The 21177-nt window shown below is 44.0% G+C and overlaps 1 protein-coding gene across 1 annotated transcript in view; it reads right to left on the reverse strand.

Moving 5' to 3' along the window:
* Nucleotides 1-306: 306 nt before the first annotated feature.
* The window catches only part of ANTXR1 (ANTXR cell adhesion molecule 1), a 219499-nt gene continuing 198628 nt past the window's right edge, over nt 307-21177 (reverse strand). Inside the window, exon 18 of the mRNA XM_021699264.1 lies at nt 307-4251. Coding sequence (XP_021554939.1) covers nt 3991-4251 — 261 coding nt within the window. The 3' untranslated portion in view covers nt 307-3990. The remainder of the gene's footprint in view (nt 4252-21177) is intronic.

A 21177-nucleotide genomic window follows, 5' to 3' on the forward strand; every position in this document is an offset into this window, starting at 1 on the left:
CCAGGACATTTTTTTCTGTGTGCTTCTCTGTCTCCACTTTTTACTTTATATTTTTATTTAGCTTGGATTACCTTTTAAATTTTAAAACTGTTATTAGAAATAAAGAGTATTTTGAATGTTGGACAGCTGAAGAAAAAAATGACAGTAATCAAGACAGTAAAGAACTTAGGGGAAATATAATGATTTGAGAAATGCAATTTAATTTGCGTAACAACAGTCATTTTATTATCATCAAGATGTTAAGCACTTGAACAATCTACACTTTATTTTCATAACAAAGAGACGAATAACCAGTAAAAGAGATGATTTTAGGAATTTATTATTTTTTTAAAAAAGCAACTTCCAGAGTTTGTCATTGTGCGGGGTTAGTGCCCAGTCTCCTATAGCACGGTACAGTGATAACTGATTTTTTATAACAATGACTCACTGAAGATCCATAACTGTCTTCTGAATTATCGCAGAAAGAAGAAAGGACTAGAAGAAGAGTTTAATGTTAAGTGTATTTAAAAAATCATATTCTAATTCTTTTAAATTGGTTATCCAAGTATGATAATATAGTAGAGCTCAGATAACTAGAAAAGGCAATTGACTAGAATACCCCATTCCCATCTGGTGTGCATTAACAGGCTTTTTACTGCATATATCTTTATATAGTTCGCAAGCTAATTCAACCCATTTTACACAGCATTAATTGTTTTTATTGAGTTGGCATTGGGCTGAAACTTGCTCACTATGTCATAATTATTACTATCTTTTCTAGTTCTTTGGTGGATTTTTCTCATCTGACAGTGTTTGGACTCTAAGTGTTTATGAGACATCAAAATCATCTCGGCCCGTTTTAGTGATACTTACAATGAGGTTACCCATGGCCAGATATCCAAGTCTATTAATTAATTTGCCGACCTGCTCTGTTCTTGATCTTGGTCAAAGAGAGAACTTTTACAGTCTCCCTGGAGTATGTGCAAAGCTCCAGGCCAGAAACTCTTTGTGAGCTGGTCTTCAATGGAGAGGACCACGGAACTCAACGTTCTTATTAATGCTGTGCAAACAGGGGTCTCGTCATTTTGGTAACTATTTGTACATTTAGAAAAGCAATACAGTCTTGGGAAAAACCAACAAGCACAGCTTGGTAGAATAACCTGCCATGAAATATCATTGGCTTTATAATAATTTACTACAACCGTTCTTTTTATTCACACTGGATAGGAAATGCTTCCATCTAACACATGGAATACGAATATATACAACAAAAAGTTGGCTTTTATTAAAAAAAAAAACTTCACAAGGACAATAACATGGGGGTTGAAAAAATAATTTTGTGCAGTTTCCTGATCACGATCATATGTCTGCTGCCTTTTACAGGGAATGATACAAGTGCCGGTAGATTTTATAAACCAGTCCAAGAATTTTGTCTGTACTAGCCTACTATTGCCTTATTCGTAGAGTCTCGAAGTTTCACCTTCTCAACTGTAATTCTAAATGACTAAGGATGACATGATGAGTCCCTTTTAAGGACAAACCCTGCTAATCCTCTTGGAAATCAGCATATATTTGCAGTTCCCTATTCATCCGAAAGTTCACCAAGACATCGTGGAAACTGCACCGGGCTTCTCACTGATGTGCTGTTGAGATCCCGAATGGTGCCCGCCATCTTGTACAATGTCTGCATCTTGGCTTGAACTTTCTTATGGCCGCAGTGAGTCAGGCGGCAGTGGTGTGGGGTGGACTGTTCTGTACTGCCAGCAGTCAAAACAGTTGCCATGGGCTCAACGTCTCTATGCTGTGAGCCCGGGGAACCCATTCTCCTATGGAATGGTTTGCTGGAGTCCAGCAACGTCACCGCAGGCGGCTGAGACATTGCGGCCCCTGCTTCATGAGGGACTATACTAAGGAAGAAGCCTCATGTTGTAAGAACAGACAATACAGGCCAGGTTGAGGGGGAGGCAAAGGGAGGTTGCTTTCAAAAGTCCTGGAAACCATCTCTGATTTTACCTCTGTGAGAAGGCTGGGCATTTGGAAGTGGCAGGTTAGGAGAAGGGCTGGGTCTGAGGTACACTTAGAGACGTGTCAGTTTGGCATCGGCCCTGCAGATTTAGTGCCTGTGGTCCCCCACTAAGGCACTCTGCTGAGACCTATGTTCCCCTGACTGTACCTTTTATGCCCAAGGATTCCCCATTCCTCCATCAATTCCCGTTTGTTTCTGCTTTCTAAAGTGGGGATGGAAAATAGGGCTCATCTCTCTCTCAAATTCTGACTGAGGAATGGTGGCTCTTTGAAGTTGTGATGTGAGGATTGTGAAGAAATTGTTGGGCTCCTTGGATAGTGCTGTGATTGATGGGCAATGTCTGCCATGGCTACAAGAATTGGTGTTGACGGATTGATGAGCAATGTCTGCCATGGCTACAGGAATTGGTGTTGACGGAATGTCTGTGTTCTAAGTAAGGTACAAGAATCAGTCTGGCTTGATGGGTTCTTGAAGGATCTTTGGAGAGCATAACTCAAAGCACTGAGGTTATATTTATTTTATATTCTGCTTTGTTCCAGAAAAAATTTAAGACTTTGAGCAGTTTGGGAGAGGAATTTTAAGACCTGTGGAAAGCTGGAGGGGAAGATAATTTTGAATAGGGTGGTGCAGGAGGCCCTCTGTTTTCATGCAGGATGATGAAGCCCAATGTTTAGAAAGTGATGATAGGGCTTACTGATGACAACAGATTCAGAAAGACTTGGAGGAATGGGGTGGATCCCAGGCCTGGTGGGAGTTTCAGGCAGAACATCTAGTATATTCCTCCTGGGTTGACAGCTTATATTTATGAGTATGTTGAAAAGCCAAGGAGAAATACATTTGCATCTACGCATACGTGGCTTTTTTTGTGGTTAATTAAAGAACGTGGAGATGGTTTCCATATTATGTTAGGACCATTGTCCCTCAACTCTACCTAGAAATCTCCAGTATACAACTTTACCAAGAAAGAAAGAAAGAAAAAAAACCAGTGGGATTGTATGGTAGGTGCTAGAGATGCCATTTTGGGAAGATCAACTCATGTTTGTCTCTGAAAAATGGGATCAGTCACTTCTTTATACTTCTTAAGGGATTTAAACTGAAGCCTAATCTGGATTTTTAACATGAATCATTAACAGGTTGCTCTCAACAGTGCCACTGTCTGTTGATTAGTGGACCATGTCGGGCCAAAGCCAGCCACCTCTAGCTGCTGGTGGCCTGTGGGTTTTAGAAACTGTCTGATGCTCTCATCAGCACTTGCCAGTCAATGCACACACCTGATTTCACTTACACAGCAACGTGGCAACATACCTTTTTCCATCTGTAAACACCTGCTCTCTTCCTCACTTGGAAACTGGGAGAATTTGAAAGGAAAATAAGGCATATGTTTTTACTCCTTTGCAAATCCCAGGTGAACATGCTTTTGGAAACCTGTCTGATGTTGAGTTTCTTGCCACAATGGGGACCCCAAGCTTTTCCCCAAGTTGTAGGCAAAGGGTTTTCACCTTCTTGGGTGAGGATTCCTTGGTTCCTAGGCCAAGGGTCCAGGGCCAAGTGATGGATATGGAGTGGAGGAGGGAAGGCAACATTTAGAAACCCAGCAATGTTATTTCTCATCCATCAACTCTGCGTTTCACCCTCAGAGAAATGATTTTCTTATTGGTCTCCATGAGACACAATCCCATTTAAGAGCATCTCAGCAGTTTCACTGTCTCTGGAACCTTCTAGAGGTGATGGCTGGCTATAATTGCGACTGTAGGTGCCTCATCATTTGTTTTCAGGCGTTTCAAAATTTCTATTTCTTTCTGCTGATCACAATTGTTGATGTATTGACATTACAAACCAATTTTTAAGGTGTGTGAAGGTCAGTGGGCTTTATCACCACTCATTTCCAAAGCAGAAGCCTCCCCTAACTGGAAAGGCTTATTCTAACACCACAGAGGAGCCTTCTCCCCAAAGTTTCTAAGAGCCCAGAGCATGAACTTTGGGTTCTAGACAGAAGGCCTAGGAGGAGGTCGGGAGGGGGGTGGTGCCCTGTTGGGAGGTGGAGCTTGAGGAGGAGGGGGAAGGATGGAAGGTGGGGATGGAATTGGAGGGGTGGGAGCACTGGGGGGTGGGGGAGGGCAATGAGGAGCAGGAGGCGGGGGGGTGTAAATGGGGGCAGGAGGCGGTGAGGTGGTGTGGTAGGCGTTGTTGAGGGGGTACTTGGCAGGCTGATTGTTCTTGACTCTGGTGAAGTTGATACAGCGCCCCTGTAAGAGAATCAGAGAGAAGGAAATGTGAGCTGATGTTGGCTGTTTACAGCAGGGCAGGTGGGAGCGGTGGGCAGCTTGAAAGAGATATGTAGGAAGCAGACATGATGTTTACAACAGTGCTCTCCTGGCAAACGGTAGAACTTGACAACAAATAAACTCCCCATTTCCTTTTTTCTGGGCTTACCGTGTTGTAAAATGATTTGTTAAAATTCATTTTCCTGGACGCTCTTTCTCAAAGAGGAGGGAGAGGAGGGGACTGAACTTAACTGGACGTGTGGGGTCAAGCTGTCTACAGAGGTCATCAAATTTCATCTCAACAGCCTTGCCAGCCAGGAACTGTTATCAAATGTCCTATTTCATAGATGGGGAAATTGAGGCTCAAAAACATTAAATCTCTTTCCCAAGGCCACACACATGTAAGAGGTGGGGTTGGTGATTCAAATCCCAAATAGGCTCCAGAACCTCTGTTCTTCCTGCTACACTCTAGTGTCTTCTAAAGCGGGGGGGGGGGCCTCCAAATTTTTTAAACAAACAGAACTTGTTTCAACTGATTTCAGTGATCCTCCCGGAGGCAGGAGCAGGTTAACACCATGAGCTTCTCCTGTACTGTAATTCGAGCTGAGTCAGTCTGTGATCTGCGTTGTCACGAATGTGGCAAACTAGGGTGATTCTCATAGGCATTCATGCGGTTGCCTCTCCCCAGCAACTTTTGCCCCCTTCAGCTGCTGGCGCTGAGTAGTGACTTAAGGAGGGAGCTCCCCCTCCTGCTGTGAACAAGATACCAGTCGATACAGCCCCCCTCCATGGCCCTGCCTTCCCCGAAGCTCTGTCAGGAACAATTTCTCCTGCCCTTGCTCTGGTTGGGGGAGTCCTGCTTCTTCCAGATGCTGCTGCCCCTGCTCAGGCACGCTTAGGTTCTTAAGAAAATACAACGTGGGGACATTTAATTGCAAAGCAGACATCTACCCTGAATTCTGCTTTTCCCCCATCCTTCCTGGGGACCTGACTGGACAATGCAGAGCAGATACCTAGAGCCCCTACAGCAGTCTCTAGAAAGTCCAGAATCTGCAGGCTGCCCTACGTAGCCCTCTCTCCTTTGTGGTGTCACCTCTCAGCTCTTCAGAGTCAGTCCTGCCGGCCCTGCCCCCCCCCAACAGATGACATTTTCCTTCCGGTGCCTGTGCTCTCTTCACTTTTGGCATCAGACCCTCCTGCCTTGCCTGGGCAGGGTGTGGACCACCCTTGTGGGGTCCTAGCCTCCCTCCAAATTTCCCGGGCCTGCAGGGCACCTTGTTGTCCCCTCTACTGTGTGTCCTGGGTGCCTGCAGAATTTCCCCCCAAAGAGGCGGGGTGGGGGGGGCATGCCTTTGAGGCTGCCCTGTCCCTTTCCCCCTCTCCTGCTCATCTTAGACCAGGGCTGGAGCTGGTGTGTGGGTTTTTCCCAGCTTCACCCTCCAGGATGGACGCCCATCCTATGGCATCTGCTCTGGCTGCGATATGTCCAGAGAGGCTGGAATTTCCCTTTTCAGGCTTTTGGAGGAAGGGGCCGAGGGAGAATGAAGAGGGCGAGTCTGTGGAATTTAAGGCACAATCAGCTGTAGGAGATACAAGTGTGTGATTTGAGACGTGGCTCGGGCCGAGAGTCATAGCAGGGACACCATGCATGTTTGTGGGAGACAGTGAGGGCTGAGCCAACCTTGCCTCACATGCACACATCCCACTCATCTGAGTCCTAAGTCGGTCCCTTCCCTCCATACATCTTTCCCTGATGACTCCAGCCTCCATGTATCCTTTGCTTCCGTCCCTGAGTTCTCTACAGTCAATGCCACACAAAGAAGCCTGCAAACTATAGTCTGTAGTTGTTTGATTGGTGAATGCCTTGCCTCCCTGACCAGATGAGAAACTTCTGGAAGGCAGCAGCCTTGTTTTGCACTCTGCTGCTCCACTATTGGTTTAGGAATTACAAGGCCATATTTAGATGCCAGCACCCCATTCCTCTGAGTGTGCATTTCATGAGATTAAAGCAGGGCCTAACCTTGTTAGGTTCTGACTGGGGGCCCACTAACTGCAGAAATAAGTTCCTATCTTCTCATGGCATTGCCCAGAACTCCCAGATCAATGCAAAGCTTTCACAGGTTAGGTTGACTTTGTAACCCGGTGCTGTAAGTTCCCAGTTGTCCAAGCAGCCCTCTTTTTTTTTTTTTAAATATTTAATTTATTTATTTGAGAGAGAGAGAGAGGGAGGGAGAGAGAGAAGGAGCAGGGGGAGGGGCAGAGAGAGAGAGGGAGAAGCAAGACTCCCCTCTGAGCAGGGAGCCTGATATGGGGCTTGATCCCAGAACTCTGGGATCATGACCTGAGCCGAAGGCAGACACTTAACTGACTGAGCCACCCAGGTGCCCCCTAAGCAGCCTTCTTTTACAGTTGTTATAAAAAGAGAGACACCCAGCCACCATCCCTCCCACCCCACCCCCCACTCCAGCAACCCTCATTTTGTTTCCTGACACTGGGGAGGGTATGTGCTCTGGTGAGCGCTGTGAATTGTGCAAGACTGTTGAATCTCAGATCTGTACCTCTGAAACAAATAATGCAATATATGTTAAGAAAAAAAAAAAGAAGAAGAAGAAGAAGAAGGTAGCAGGAGGCGAAGAATGAAGGGGGGGAAATCGGAGGGGGAGATGAACCATGAGAGACGATGGACTCTGAAAAACAAACTGAGGGTTCTAGAGGGGAGGCGGGTAGGAGGATGGGTTAGCCTGGTGGTGGGTATTGAGGAGGGCACGTTCTGCATGGAGCACTGGGTGTTACGCACAATGAATCATGGAACACTACATCAAACGCTAATGATGTAATGTATGGGGATTAACATAACAATAAAAAGAGAGATAACAGGCCTGAAATGGAGTCACCTGTACTAATGCCCATGTCAGCAAATCAAGACTCAATACCTGACCTAATTGCAGTTTCAAAGTTTCCCAGAAAAGTAATCTTAAACCTGTCAATCTGGACTTTCCTGGTCAGCATTAGTGAGGTAATCTGCCTGACAGGCCCCTTCCAACCCCACAGAAAGATGAGGTAACCCACTCTTTCCTGTCCCTGCCCCCTTCTGCTTATAAAAGTCTCCCATTTTGTACAGCTCCTCGGAGCTCCTTTCTATTTGCTAGATGGGATGCAGCCTGATTCATGAATTATTGAATAAAGCCAGTAAGATCTTTAAATTTTATTCAGTTGAATTTTGTTTTTTAACACAGTTTTATAAATCTAAGCCTTGGGAATAGTTTATTTATAATTCTGGATAAAACTCTTTCCTTCAAGAATGTTAAAGTCCTAATGATTACCATCTGTGATAAATTCCTTTAATGGACAACTCAGAGTTGGGATTTACTGTACTACATATTCTGCCCTTTGTTCCTAGACATGCCAAGTCAGACAAAGAGACTCAAAAGATTCATTTCCTCTGAAGATGAAGGAGAATTCTGGTTCCTGAAGATGGAGCTGCTGGTGCCTGGGGTCAAGCCCCATATGGCTGCAGATTTCCCTGAGGGCTGGCCATCCCATGGCTCCCTCCCTGGGTGGAAGGGGGGGGGCACAGTAGAGAGAGGAGGCATGCTAATTCAGAGCCTGTTTACTTATTTCACATACTTAATGCTAATATTTTTACCAGAGGCTATCTTGTCCAGAGACAAAGTCAGGATCTCCCAGCCTTCTTCTACCAATACATCCGTTCATAACCCAGATTAGGATCCCCAGATGTCTTTAAGAAAGGATCCACAGAATAAAAGATGTTCTCTCACATCTATCTGTCAGCTGTGGAGGTGGGGGATGGGAGTGAGGTGGGAGAAAGACCTCCTTAGGTCAGTCCCTCCAGCTGCCCTCATGGCCTCTTGGCCAAAGCAACAGAAGGATGGGGCGGGGTGGGGAGGGAGAGAGGCAAGAAGCCCCTTTCCTGTGGTCAGTAATAGTCCAGGGGTACACTCATGGGTCTCCCGCTCCAGAGCACTAGGCTATGGTTCACTAGATACCCCAGCCCACTGGAGCTGAGCGCAGTAGCCCGGAGCTCTTAGTGAGCAGCCAAGATGGGGTGGGGGGCCGGCTCACAGTCTCCTCCATGTCCTGACTGTGTGACATGGGGTGGGGGTAATAATACTGCCTGCCACTTAGAGTCATTAGGAGGATTAACTTAATCAATGTTGATGAAGGCCTTGGAAGAGTGCCTGCCACATGGAGTTTGTAAATGAAATTGAGTCGAGATGGAGAAACAGATGCTCAGACAAAATAATGACCTTGTCCAGGGTAGGAAGGCCAGTTGGAGGGAGTATCAGGTTTTCTGACTCCTAGTTTAGTGCCTTCTAAGTGAGCTGCAGACTAGAGCCTCCACACTCCACACCTGGCTTCCATAACAAAGCTGGTATAGAGGGGGAAAATGTAGCACTGAACATGTGACCGGAGCTGTCCCCAGAGCCCGCTGTCTTACGCACTTTCTCTACCTTCCTGTGGCACACAACTCCTGTACCGATTCTTATAGGACCTCCCACCATGCTTTGCACACACAGTTGACTGATGATGCATCTACACATATTTATCATCCTGAAGAAAGGTGCAGACTTGGCATAAACAAATCCCTGGGGTCAGTTACAGTAAGATGCAATTAGGACTTCAGGGAGGGGTGTGGCTACAAATTAAGCTCTTAAAACCTGGAACCAGAAGAGCCAACACAAACCCTGTAACACTTAGACCATATAATTGGCCTGAAGATCAGTTTACACGACATCATTTTTTGCTTGTGAGAGGATAATAGAAAGGCCAGATGTTCTCAGTGTCATATATGCCAGCAAATCTGCACCAGTGTTTGCTTAAAAGGTTGCTAGGACGACCGGAGCTCTCAGTTTGTACACTGGTCTTTGTAAACCAGTTAAATTCTTTGCAGCATTGTTTTTGGGAGGTTTGATTTGGATCCAACATTTGGCTTTGACCTCAGTTTACCTCGGCTTGCTCATTTACAAAGTACGAGTGCCAATTATTTTCACACATTAGCAACAAAATACTCTGGTTAAATTCTAAGAAGAAAATGCAACAATATCTCCTGCTAAGTGGTGGCTTAGCAGGATGCTAGGTGGCTTTTCTCCTAGGCTGGAAAGCGCCATTTTGATTTGACTGAATCTAATGGTGTTGAGAGGATTATTAGAAATATCTAGGCACATCATTTTTACTCATTATTTTCACTGTACAGAAATGAGACTGAGGACTCAGGCTTATTTAAATATGGCGCCCAAGATGACAGAGCAGTAAATGGTAGAAGTGGGATTAAAACCAGCTCTGCTTGCCTTAGGCATTTATCCTCTTTCCCTCTATTATCCTGAATATAGACTAAAAATGCAAATATTTTCTTGAATCACTTGTAGATGGTATCACACAATGTGGCTCTTGGCCACAATCCATCAACTCTTTTTTTTTTTTTTTTTTAAAGATTTTATTTATTTGACAGAGAGAGACACAGCGAGAGAGGGAACACAAGCAGCGGGGAGTGGGAGAGGGAGAAGCAGGCCTCCCGCGGAGCAGAGAGCCCGATGCGGGGCTCGATCCCAGGACCCTGGGACCATGACCTGAGCTGAAGGCAGACGCTTAACGACTGAGCCACCCAGGCGCCCCATCCATCAACTCTTGATATAGCTGCCAAGAGATCTTTCCAGAACACAAGTTTGGTCAATTCAATGCCCAGCTCAAAATCCTTCAACGGCTCCCCATTATCTTTAGAATAAAATCCAAATACCTCTGATGGCATATGCAGCTGTTTGTGATTTGGTCCTTGCTTACATATTTAAATTATTATTATTATTATTTTTAATTGCAGGATGTCCATCTTGGCCTACCCTAAGCCCTCTGCAAAAATCTGCTCAATGAAAGAAGATAATACGCCATTTGGTATTCTTTTCAGTCAACATTGCTTCCCAACTGGTGGGTAAGTGTCTCTGAGGCGACCTCTGGGTCTTCTCCTTTTTTTTTTTTAAGATTTTATTTATTTGTTTTGACAGAGAGACAGAGAGACAGCGAGAGAAGGCACACAAGCAGGGGGAGTGGGAGAGGGAGAAGCAGGCTTCCCGCTGAGCAGAGAGCCCGACGTGGGGCTCGATCCCAGGACCCTGGGATCAAGACCTGAGCCGAAGGCAGACACTTAATGACTGAGCCACCCAGGCACCCTGGGTCTTCTCCTCTTGAGATATTTATAGGTTCAAATTTAAGTTGGTGCTCAACAAGTACTGCTTATATCCCCAAGGGTTTCTGAGGTGGAGCAAGCCTTCTTAGAAAGCTCAGACTTTTCCCTGCAAGTTTAGGTTCTCAAAGGATCAAAGGTCCATGAGCTTGCAGTTGTGAATTTAGGTCTCCTTAGTCACCTCCTCATGGTCTCTTTGGGCTATCTTCTAGGCTCTTGGGGAAGGGGTGGCAAGAATGCTATGTGCTCCCCTTGATTTCCAACTAGAAATGTTAACAAGAATACTTTTGGGGGGTTACTTTTGATTGATTTGTCAGATGAAGCCGTTTTTCAACAAAACTCTTTATCTAAGTTGGCGGTGACACATTCTGAACAATCATGGTGTAGTCATGAAAGATGAAATCTTGTTGACCAGGTTCTGGCTTCTTCTCAGCTTTGAACCATAGACACTAATGGTCCACCGGGAAGAGAAACAGGAGACTGGTGGTGTGGGACTGTCTTCTGCTCTGTGGGTCAGGGTTGGGAGGCAGAGTTGTACCACCAGTTCTACGACTCACATACTCATTGTAAGTCCCTTTCTCTCTATGGGCCTAAGTGTCTTCATATATAAAATAAAGTTTTGCACTAGCTGGATGACATCCATGGGCCTTTCAGCCCTAATATTTTATAACTCCATCAAAATTTGAGTTGCTTTTGAGCCTTTTGCTCAGATACTATAATCTGAATTCTTCAGGGACAGCCAGTTTGCAAGTCTTTTCATACTACTGAATTTGGCTAACTCTTTGTATTGCATTGGATTTATAAAATATTAATAACTTGAAAATTCAAAATTGGACTCTTCATCTTCTGCTCTTTGGTTACCGTGGTAAGAACTCAAGCTTGCCTCTGAGTCTTGAATTTGGGTTTGTGGCATGATGGGGGAGATGTGAGAAGAGTTGTGGGCTGATCGTGTGCAGAAAGACTTGCCAGTGGTGAGCTCATGTGTGCTGAGTGTTATAAAACATCTGTTTGGGTATCAGGCACGCTCATTGGAGAGGGAGCTGGCCTTTGGAGATGGTTAAAAATATACTATGGCTCCTAGAGATTAAACCAAATAGTTTCCTATGAACAGAGGTCACTTAAAGGATTTGGATTTCACAGGAAGAAGACTAAAATAATCAGATAGAAAAAGTATAACATGTATGCCAAATTTCTTCTGACAAATACTTTTTCTCTCTATCTCGGTTCTTCCATTGATTGTCTTGTTCGGAGGTATTTTTCAAGTTACAAATGGATGGGGTTTCCAAAGTTTGTTTCAAGTCAGTTGTTTAGAATTAGGAGCATAGTTTCTCACTCTAGTCACTCTTGTAAATGGGGATTGGTTCTTAGGCTAGACCACAAAACCTCACTGGGGTATTGAAGGCAATTGACGTAATCCTACTGAAGTTGGTGCTCTAGTGATAAATGAGACACATGAGTAATCAATGGATGGAGGGCTGGATTAGGTGACTTAATAGTGCCTCCTATCCCATGTATGTTTCTCTCCATTCGTTATGTGTACATTCATCCTTTTGACAAATGGTTTTTGAGTGCTGGCTATGTTCTGGGCACCTTATATGGTGTTGAATTCAGTGATGAGCAACCAAAACCAGCCCCTGCTCGCTTGAAAAATATAGTCCACAAGCAGAGAGAGATATCAGTCAATTAATCCCACAAACAAATGGACCGTAGCAACCATATTTGCATTCCGTGACACTGGCCTTGACCATAGTTGATTGGACTAGAGGTGGGCACCTAACCTGAGCTAGGCCGATCAGATTCTCTCTTCTCTGAATTTGGAATTACAACTGAGTTACTAACTGAGGCAGTCAGTTAGGTTGATCCTTTGAATAGAGGGGATCAAAGTGGGAACTGGGGGGTGGCTATCTTCTGCAAAGTCAGGGAGAAGCAGAGTTCTGATTCTATCTCTAAAAGATCCTTCATATCCATTCACTCCTCCCTACTCTCACTGTCACTCAATCTTCTATAACTTGGGCCACTAAGTAAACTGGCCTTCCTGTTTTCAGCTTTTCTCTTTTCCAGTTATATTTTGGTTCCCAGAGGAAATTTATACACATACACACATAAATGAAAATGTGTATGTACATACATAGCTACATGCATGTTTGTACACATATACAAGATGTATATATGCATTTATATACACATAGACACACATTCAAAGTTGTCTTCCTGCTTAAACTCTTCAATGCCTCCCACCTTCTATAGGAAAATACCCAAGTTCCTCAGCATGCACAGACCACTGCTCCCTCTGTGTTTCTTTTGCCATCCCATTTCCTCCTCTTTCTTTGAACCCTACACTTCAGCTTTGGTCCATCATTTGAAACAAAGCCCCCATACTCTGGCTCTTTGATAGCATTCATTCATAGGCCCAGTTCCATGACAGGGACAAAATGGCATAGAGATATACCTGTCTTGCTTCTTTCCCCTTCCCCAGAGCTGGAGCTGGGGGCAACAGAAAGGATGTGTTGTGAGTGGTGGTGCCAAAGTCCTTCTTGACTGCCTTCCCTCCACCTCAGACTTGCCCTGCCTATAAATCTCATACAGCAGCCTGCCTTTTATGTGCTGTTCATGTGAAAGTATCCAAGGTCAACTCTTTCAGTTGTTTGATTCATTTTGCTGACACACATGCTGGCACTCTTTCCATAATAACTTCTTTGGAGGCCAAAACTGAGGGTATGATGAAAGCAGAAAGGAAATATTTGGTAACAAGAGGAAACTAGAAAAATGAAGGGGCAGAAATAAAAATGGCTCATCCTTTGTGGGACAGGTGCAGGCATAGGACTTCTGAAGGATTACTACTGAGATTAGACTTATTTAAGAATAAAATTCAGGGCACCTGGGTGGCTCAGTTGGTTCAGCATCTGCCGTTGGCTCAGATCATGATCCTGGGGTCTTGGGATCAAGCCCCGCGTTGGGCTCCCTGCTCAGCGGGGAGTCTGCTTGTCTCTCTCCCTCTGACCCCCCACCCCCCCGCTTGTGCTCTCTCTGTCTCAATGAATAAATAAAAAATCTTTTTAAAAAATTAAAAGTCCCTTTTTTTCATCCAATTACAAAGTTCTACATTTTCTTTGTGGAAAATTTGGAAAATGTACAAAAGAAGGAAGAAGAAGAGAAGAAGAGAAGGATTGTAAGGTCTAACCCTCAGAGTATTACCATGTAGTGCTTATTCTTTCAGAGTCCCCCCCCCACACACAGAGTGGTGCATGAATTTACAAAAATGGGAATCATTCTGTACAAAAGTTTTTAAATGATATGCTGTGACCATTTCTCCCCTGCCATTTTCAGTATGATTTGCTATGATTGCATAATCTTCTATCACATGAAAGCACCAAATGCCATTATTAAATTCTTTATTGGGCATTAAGAGTACATCTAACTTCTAATTTTCCCTAACGCGTCTTCAATAAACTTTTGAGAAGTTCTAGAATCAACAGTTGATCTTTGACTAGGGATTTTTGTATCCAATTTCATATGTGAGATTGGCCACTTTTCTTTTGTTGTGTGCTATTTTTGTCATCAAGATTATGTTAACTTTACAAAAGAAATGGGGAAGATTTTCATTTCTTAATATATTCTATATTTTTGAAATAGCGTAAGAGTTATTTGTTCATTAAAAGCATGAGAAAATTCTCTCTAAATCTTTCCAGACATGCTGTTTTTCTAGAATGCAGTTCTTTGATGACTTTAAAAGTTTTTGCCACAGGTGTTGACCTATTCAGGTTTTGTACTCTGTGTGAGTTCATTTCCATGATTTATCCCTCCTTAGAAAACCATTCATTTTATCAAGATTTTTTTAAAGCATTTGTTTAGGTTTGTGGTTTGCACAAAGGAAATTCTCACAGTTAATTCTGTTTGTGGTGATATCTCTTTTGTAATCATTAACATTATACATATTTGTATGTTCTGACTTTTTTTTTACTTTCAAAGATTTGCCAATTATATTAGCATTTCCAAAAAAGTTTTAAGACTTATTTCTCAGTTCTACTGATTTTGCTTTATTTTCATTAATTTGTTCTTATATTCGTAGATTTCTTGTTTCTGCTTTCTGTAGATTTGTTTCATATTCTTTTCTAAGTTTTAACTGAATACTTAGCTCATTTATTTTCATTTTTCTTGCTTAATAATGAAAAAATTTAAGGCTATGATTTTTCCAAATCCCTTAAGTTTTTATTGTGGTGTTCCAATTGTCATTAATTTCTAAAATCCCATAATTGTAGTTTTGATTTCCTCTTAGACTCAACAGTAATTTATGAGTGTTTTAAAACTTCTAGGTGCTTTAAAAAAATGTTTAATCCCTTATTAACTTCCAGCCTTTTTCTTTCTTTCTTTTTCTTTTTTTTTTTTGTGGTCTGTAAAAACTATACTTTCTCTCTTTTTCAGATTTTCTTTGTTGCCTAAGTTATAGTCAATTTTTAGTTTTAAAAATAATGTGAATTCTCAATTTGATGGCTGCACTGTTAAGTATTCACTAGCCATTTTTTATTAGATTAAAGCCTCTATGTTGTTCATTTATTTGTTTAACCTGCTTGCTCTACTGAAGTCTAAGGGTGATGTGAGTTTATTAACTATTCCCTCTCGATATTTTAAACAATTATATTCACTCAAATTTTACTTTGCTGCTTAGTCATTGGGCTACTCAAGAGCAGTAGGGAGTGGGTCTCCCTCAGAGCAGTCGAGGCAGAGAATTTCTTTGTTCTAAAAAATTCTCTCTTCCTGTTTGGTGGTAGCTTGTCTGGAAAGATGTCTGCCATTAATTCCTTCTCTCCCATGCTCGGGGGCCATGCCCCCGGGGAGGAGGAGTCTATTTCTCCACTCCCTCCGTGCTGGGTTGGCTTGTAACAATTTTGAATAATGGAATCTGATAGAAGTAATGTTGTGCTAGCTTTGAGCCTGACATTAAGATGCCTGGAATTTTCTGCTTCCTGGTTTTGGGGCCCTGAGCCTCCATGGCAGAAGTCCAGGCTACTCCATTGTCCTCTGCCCTACTCTCCTCTACTCCAAGTGGAGGATCTCGGAGGACAGACAAGTGAGGGAAGCAACCTTTTTGAACGTCTAGCCCAATCAACCTTCTGATGACTCTAGCCCTAGCCACTCACTGATGGCAACTTCATCATAGGTGTAAAGTGAGAATTATACAGCTGATCCTGGTCAACCCACAGAACTGCAAGAGAAAACAGCAAATTGTTGTTTGAAGCCACTGTGTTTTGGAGTGGTTTGTTACAGAGCAATACTGAGATGAGCAGCAACTCATCTCTTTGTCCAGGAGGGTCATTCCTGGTTTGTGGAGCTGAAAATGGTGGTTGTTGTAGGTTTCATGTCTTTTGGACTCTTAACTTGGTACCCTTCCCAGCGTTGCTGGTAAAGATCCAGATCTGTGCTCTATTTATTGCCTGCTTGCCTGGAACTTCACATCGCTAGAATCCAAGGGCCCCCCTGGAGAAAGATGAGATCGCTGGATGAGACAAAGATATAACCCCAAAGGCAACCATCACACATTTCCCCTTCTGTTTCTTGGTATCACCCTGCACTATTAATTATGAAAGGTAGGCTGTTATGATGATGAGCAAAGGCCGGACTGGGAGAGGACTGGGAAAGATGTTGCAATAATGAGCAGACGTTGCCTATTTACACACTTGCAAGCCTCCTTGTGTGAGCTGGGCCTGAGACACCCTATCACCATCTCCCAGGCTGCCAGGGGGTAGCTCCCGGCCGAAAAGTCTGCCCCGATTCTGCAGTCAAGTGAAACACGTGTGTTCAAGTTGCCGTTCTGACATGACAGTCTTTTAAAGTTTGACAAACCATTGCAGGCAACAAAGACAGAAATCCACACGGTGCCATAAGGAATTGTTTTACAAATGAACCTTCACCTTCTGATGCTTAAATACCCTCTTTCAAGTCTCATCATTATATATAAAATCATGGCATGGTCGTCCGCATCCGTCTAGTTCTGACAAATTAAAAAAAAAAAAAAAAAAGAAGAAGAAGACAAAATAGAATTGGAGAAAGGAGATCCAGGAAGAGTGATCAGGTGGCCAAAGGGCTGTTAGTGGGGACTTCTCTAAAAATTCAGACTGAATTTCAGGATAATAAGACGAAGACATATGCAGAGATACCACAGAGAGTACACTTAAGAGGGGGAATTAGTTGAAAATATTTGTTGGCTCAAGAGGAAGTAAGTCTGAAAGGTCTGACCCAGTGTAGCATACTCTACTGTTTCTTAATTTCACTTTTTAAAAAAACCAGGCATGAGTATTGACCATCCCCTCTTCCTTGGTGGCACCGAGTCCACTGTGTGCATCGTGGGTCCTGCTAAGCTGTGTGGCAGTGACTTCTCCAAAGAGCCTGGTTTTAATTGACATTTTGGATGAATCTCAGCAATAATGTTGCTTTAACTTACTTTTCTAAGATTTAAGAGAAAACACTGCGGCATGGTCCTGCTGAGTGAGTGGAAGTCTGACCCAGGATGAACTAATTTTATTCAGAAGCTTCTCTCCCAGTTAACAATCTTGAGAACATTTTCACAGCCCGTGTCCCCAGTTAAACGGTTCTCCCTACTTAGAACGGTCATTAAGATAATCATTATTTTATTTATGTTGAGGTATTTGCCTTAAAAAATTGGTGCCAGAAGATAAGCTGACAGAGATGGCTTGGCCAGCAGCATTATTTAGCTTGGCTGTCAAAATGTAATATTATGAAATTACTTATTCCTCTGTTGCATAGCTCCAACCTCATCCTGCTCCATTTATGGAAGCTCATGCATGAAGTTTTGTTTTCTTCGGTACAATGTGAGGAATTCCACATTTAGAATGAGTTCTTTTCCTCTGCCTGTAGCTGCCAAAGTGCTTTCCCCGGACTGGAGGGAACAGTAACTTCAAAAGAGAACAATTTTACTTTTACGATGACAATATTGTGTTGGCGAGTGGCATCCTCAACGGGTATGGGTTCCCTAGGTTCTCAGCACCTCACACATGTGCCATTTTCCTGTACAAGACCCTGTCCCAATGGCTAGGCTCCCTATCTGACGGACTGGTGCTTGTGTTGAAGCGAAAAGTTTCATGCTAATCACCTCTACCTTTCGCTGAGTGCTTCTACTGTGCTAGGCTGGGTACTAGTTCTTTTACAGATATTGTCTCATTTTGCACTCTTCATAGCATGAGTGGTTAGTATTATTACCCTGATTCAAAAATGTAGAAACAGGCTTGGAACAGAAAGGAATTTGCCCAGGGTCTTTCTGCCAGTAAATGACGGAGTAGAGATTTGAATCCAGATCTGTTTGACTCTCAACTCTTTCTTTTTTCTTTCTTTCTTTCTTTCCTTCCTTCCTTCCTTTCAAGATTATTTATTTATTTACTTATTTGAGAGAGAGATAGAGAGTGTGCAAGAGAGAGCACGAGAGGCGGTGGGGAGGAAGAGAGGGAGAGGGAGCCCGACTTGGGGCTTGATCCTAGGATACTGGGATGATGACCTGAGTAGAAGGCAGACCCTTAACCGACCGAGCCACCCAGGCACCCCTCTCAACTCTTTCTTTTGAGCAACATGTGCTTTTAGCTTGGAACAAATCTAGGGCAAAATGCATCAAGAGGTATAGCTACTTTGTAGAGTTGGCCACCAGTAATATTGTACATTTGAGAATTTGCTTGGGTCCCAGTACATCCCTGCTGCCACCATTCTCTTCTAGCTTTCCATGACTCTACTTATTCCTTCCTTGGAATTTTAGTGCCCTTCAGCTGCGCTTCCTGGAGAAGGGCCCCATCTCCCTAGTCTTCCTTCTAGTCAAAACTTGGTTGTCCCTTGTGCCTCCCCTTTCAAACCTTCTCGGTGCTTTCTATGTGACCTATCTCTAATCTGATCCATGTGCTGGGTCCACCATGAAGGTTTATTCCTTAATAGGAACTTTCTTTCCATGGACACAAATATAAACTATAACAGAGATGGCTAATTATCTTCCATATCCATTTTCACGTTCTTCCTTCAGAAGGAGAACCCCTGAATTTCACTGGGCACAGGACCATCTAGCATTGACTATATTTCCCAGCCTCCGTTGCATAAATCAGTTCAAGAGGTAGTGAATGCTGCTGAAAGGCCTGACCTACTGTGGCGTGTGAATTTGCAGATGGGGGTGGCTTCCTTTGCGTTGAGGTGTGGCTATGTAACCTATACTCTGACCAAAAGTGATGCATACAAATTCTAGGCCGTGCCTTAAGAGGAAGGGGATTACCCTCCCCTTTTCCTTTTTGAGACTGCAGATGAGAGCCACACTCTAGGGATGAAGAAACATGAGAAGAAGCCTAGGTGCCTGATACCATGAAGCCACCATCCTGACCCTGGATAGATTCTCCCCAGATGGTTACATGTGTGAGAAAAAAGGTTCTATCCTGTTTAAACCTATATTATTTTGAGATTTTCTAGATCAGCTGAACCTCTAACCTAAATTATATTACTCCTAAAAGGAAACTCCTGAAAATAGTGTGTAATTCTAAAGGAGTTGCCCCAATACTGGGCATCTGGGGTGCCGTCCTGGTGATCTTTTGGGAGCAGCCTGGGCTTTGGTGTGCTTCTTAAATTTTGACCATGTAGTTGGGTACCTGCTCCAAATTTACATAGGCTGATCTCTACCCAGCTGGCTTGGAGGAGCCCCCTCAATTTTCTTTCTTTCTTTCTTTTTTTTTTTTTTTAAAGATTTTATTTATTTATTTGAGAGAGAGAATGAGAGAGAGAGAGCATGAGAGGAGGGAGGGTCAGAGGGAGAAGCAGGCTCCCTGCTGAGCAGGGAGCCCGATGCGGGACTCGATCTCTGGACTCCAGGATCATGACCTGAGCTGAAGGCAGTTGCTTAACCAACTGAGCCACCCAGGCGCCCCAAGCCCCCTCAATTTTCCTGGACTCATCTGCTCTTCAGGTAGGGGCTGGTATGATTCTGCCAGAGCGCCTCTCAAATCAGACCGAAGGAAGACAGTAGTCAAAACCCTGAAATATCATGGCTGATGTTTGTGATCGGCCAGGCACAGAAATGGAAAATTTATAGCACTGAAAATCTGGGTTTCATTTAGGAGTAAAAAAGCATTAATTTTAAGTTATCCAACCTCAAAATTGGTTTCAGGCCTCCACTGGGACCCAATATTCTTCCTAATTACGAGACCATGTAGAGTTGGATCTGAAATGAGACCATGACCCAGTATCAAAATGCCTCCTTTCCATTTTGGAAACACCTCACAAATTTAGGCTGCACTAAGGAAATATTTGCGATAATTCTCCCCAGGCTGGGCTGAGCCTATGTTCTGTAGGGTCTGAAAGAAATGATTTGTTAGACTGATATTTAGTGAGAGCATAGGAGGAATCTTTAAGAGGGAAAAAAAATACACCTCGAATCCTTTGGAAAGAGGCAGGCTATCAAATATAGCAAAGCTTGTGGGGATCTCAGCCCCTTAAATATAGATAAAAGATGTTGTTAATGACCGGTTAATCTTATTTGTTCAGTAAAAGTGGACTCGGCAGAGACCTCCATTTGGAGACACCGTGCGTGGCATCCCCTGCTTTGCTTCCGTCTATTTAAATGCTCCCTCCTGGTTGCAAAGCCCTTACCAGGACAGCAAAAAGTCACCCCAGGTGCCCATGTGGGCCTGGCGGCAGAATTCTTCTCAGTCTCCTCCCACAGGTTACATTGCTGCTTCTGGCTGTAGCATTTCTCACTTCTTGAACAATGTTTTGGCCCCTAGGCTCTGCCATTCCTGCACATTGATGAGACCCTTGAAGCCAGCTTGAGCTTTGTCTCTCCTGGTTTCCCCAGTCAACTGGCCTTTCACAGGCCCTGCTTGACAGGGGCGGGGATGGGCTGGAGCAGGTGCTTACGTTCACCTGACAGGAATAAGGCTGCCTTGGAGAGATGGACAAGCCGGGGTTTCGGTTAATGTGCTATATTGTATAAACAAATCCATCTGCTAGTGTGGCAAGGGCAGTTTGGGAATGTAAGTTGCCACATGGATAGAGGCCATCTTCCTGCTCACCTGATTTAGCAGAATTGAGAGCTCAGGACTAGGAGGCTGTGTGGACCACAGGAAACAGAGCCTTCACCTCCTGACTCAGGAGGAGTATGGACACGAAGGTCTCCAAGACTCTTCACCTCTAAGGAGTGTGAGAAAGGCAAGTTTTCCAAGGGGTTCTGGTCCACACTGGACATAAGCAAAAGGTAAAGGTCGTGTTCCTCCAGCGAGCCCATCTGCCGTCACGTGCTGTCTCCCAGCTCATCTCTGTGAGACGTTGTTGGCCTCCCTTTCCAGTCCATTCTGCTGCTGAGATGCCAGTTGCCAACATGGCTGACAAGGCGCCTGCCATCGGCCTCACTTCCTGCCGCGCTCCCTCCTTCTCCTCACCTGCCGACTCCCACAGCTTCTTTTCAAAGCCACGATCACCTGGACTTCACGACCTTTGCCTGTGCACTTCCTGGAACGTGATTTCCCCTAAACTTCGCTTGGCTAAGTTCTACTTATAACTTAGGTCTCAGTGTAGCCTCTTCCTCAGAGACGTTTGCCTGCCCATGTCCTACCTCACTCAGGCCCACCTGCGTGTCTCTCTCACGGCCGCCTGGCCTTGTCCTCTTCAACCTCTGTCATCATCTATTTGTGTGTTTGTCTTGCCCTTTGCCACGATACCACAAGCTCCCTGGTGACCAC

The sequence above is a fragment of the Neomonachus schauinslandi genome, chromosome 10, assembly GCF_002201575.2.
Source record: "Neomonachus schauinslandi chromosome 10, ASM220157v2, whole genome shotgun sequence".
NCBI lineage: Eukaryota > Metazoa > Chordata > Mammalia > Carnivora > Phocidae > Neomonachus > Neomonachus schauinslandi.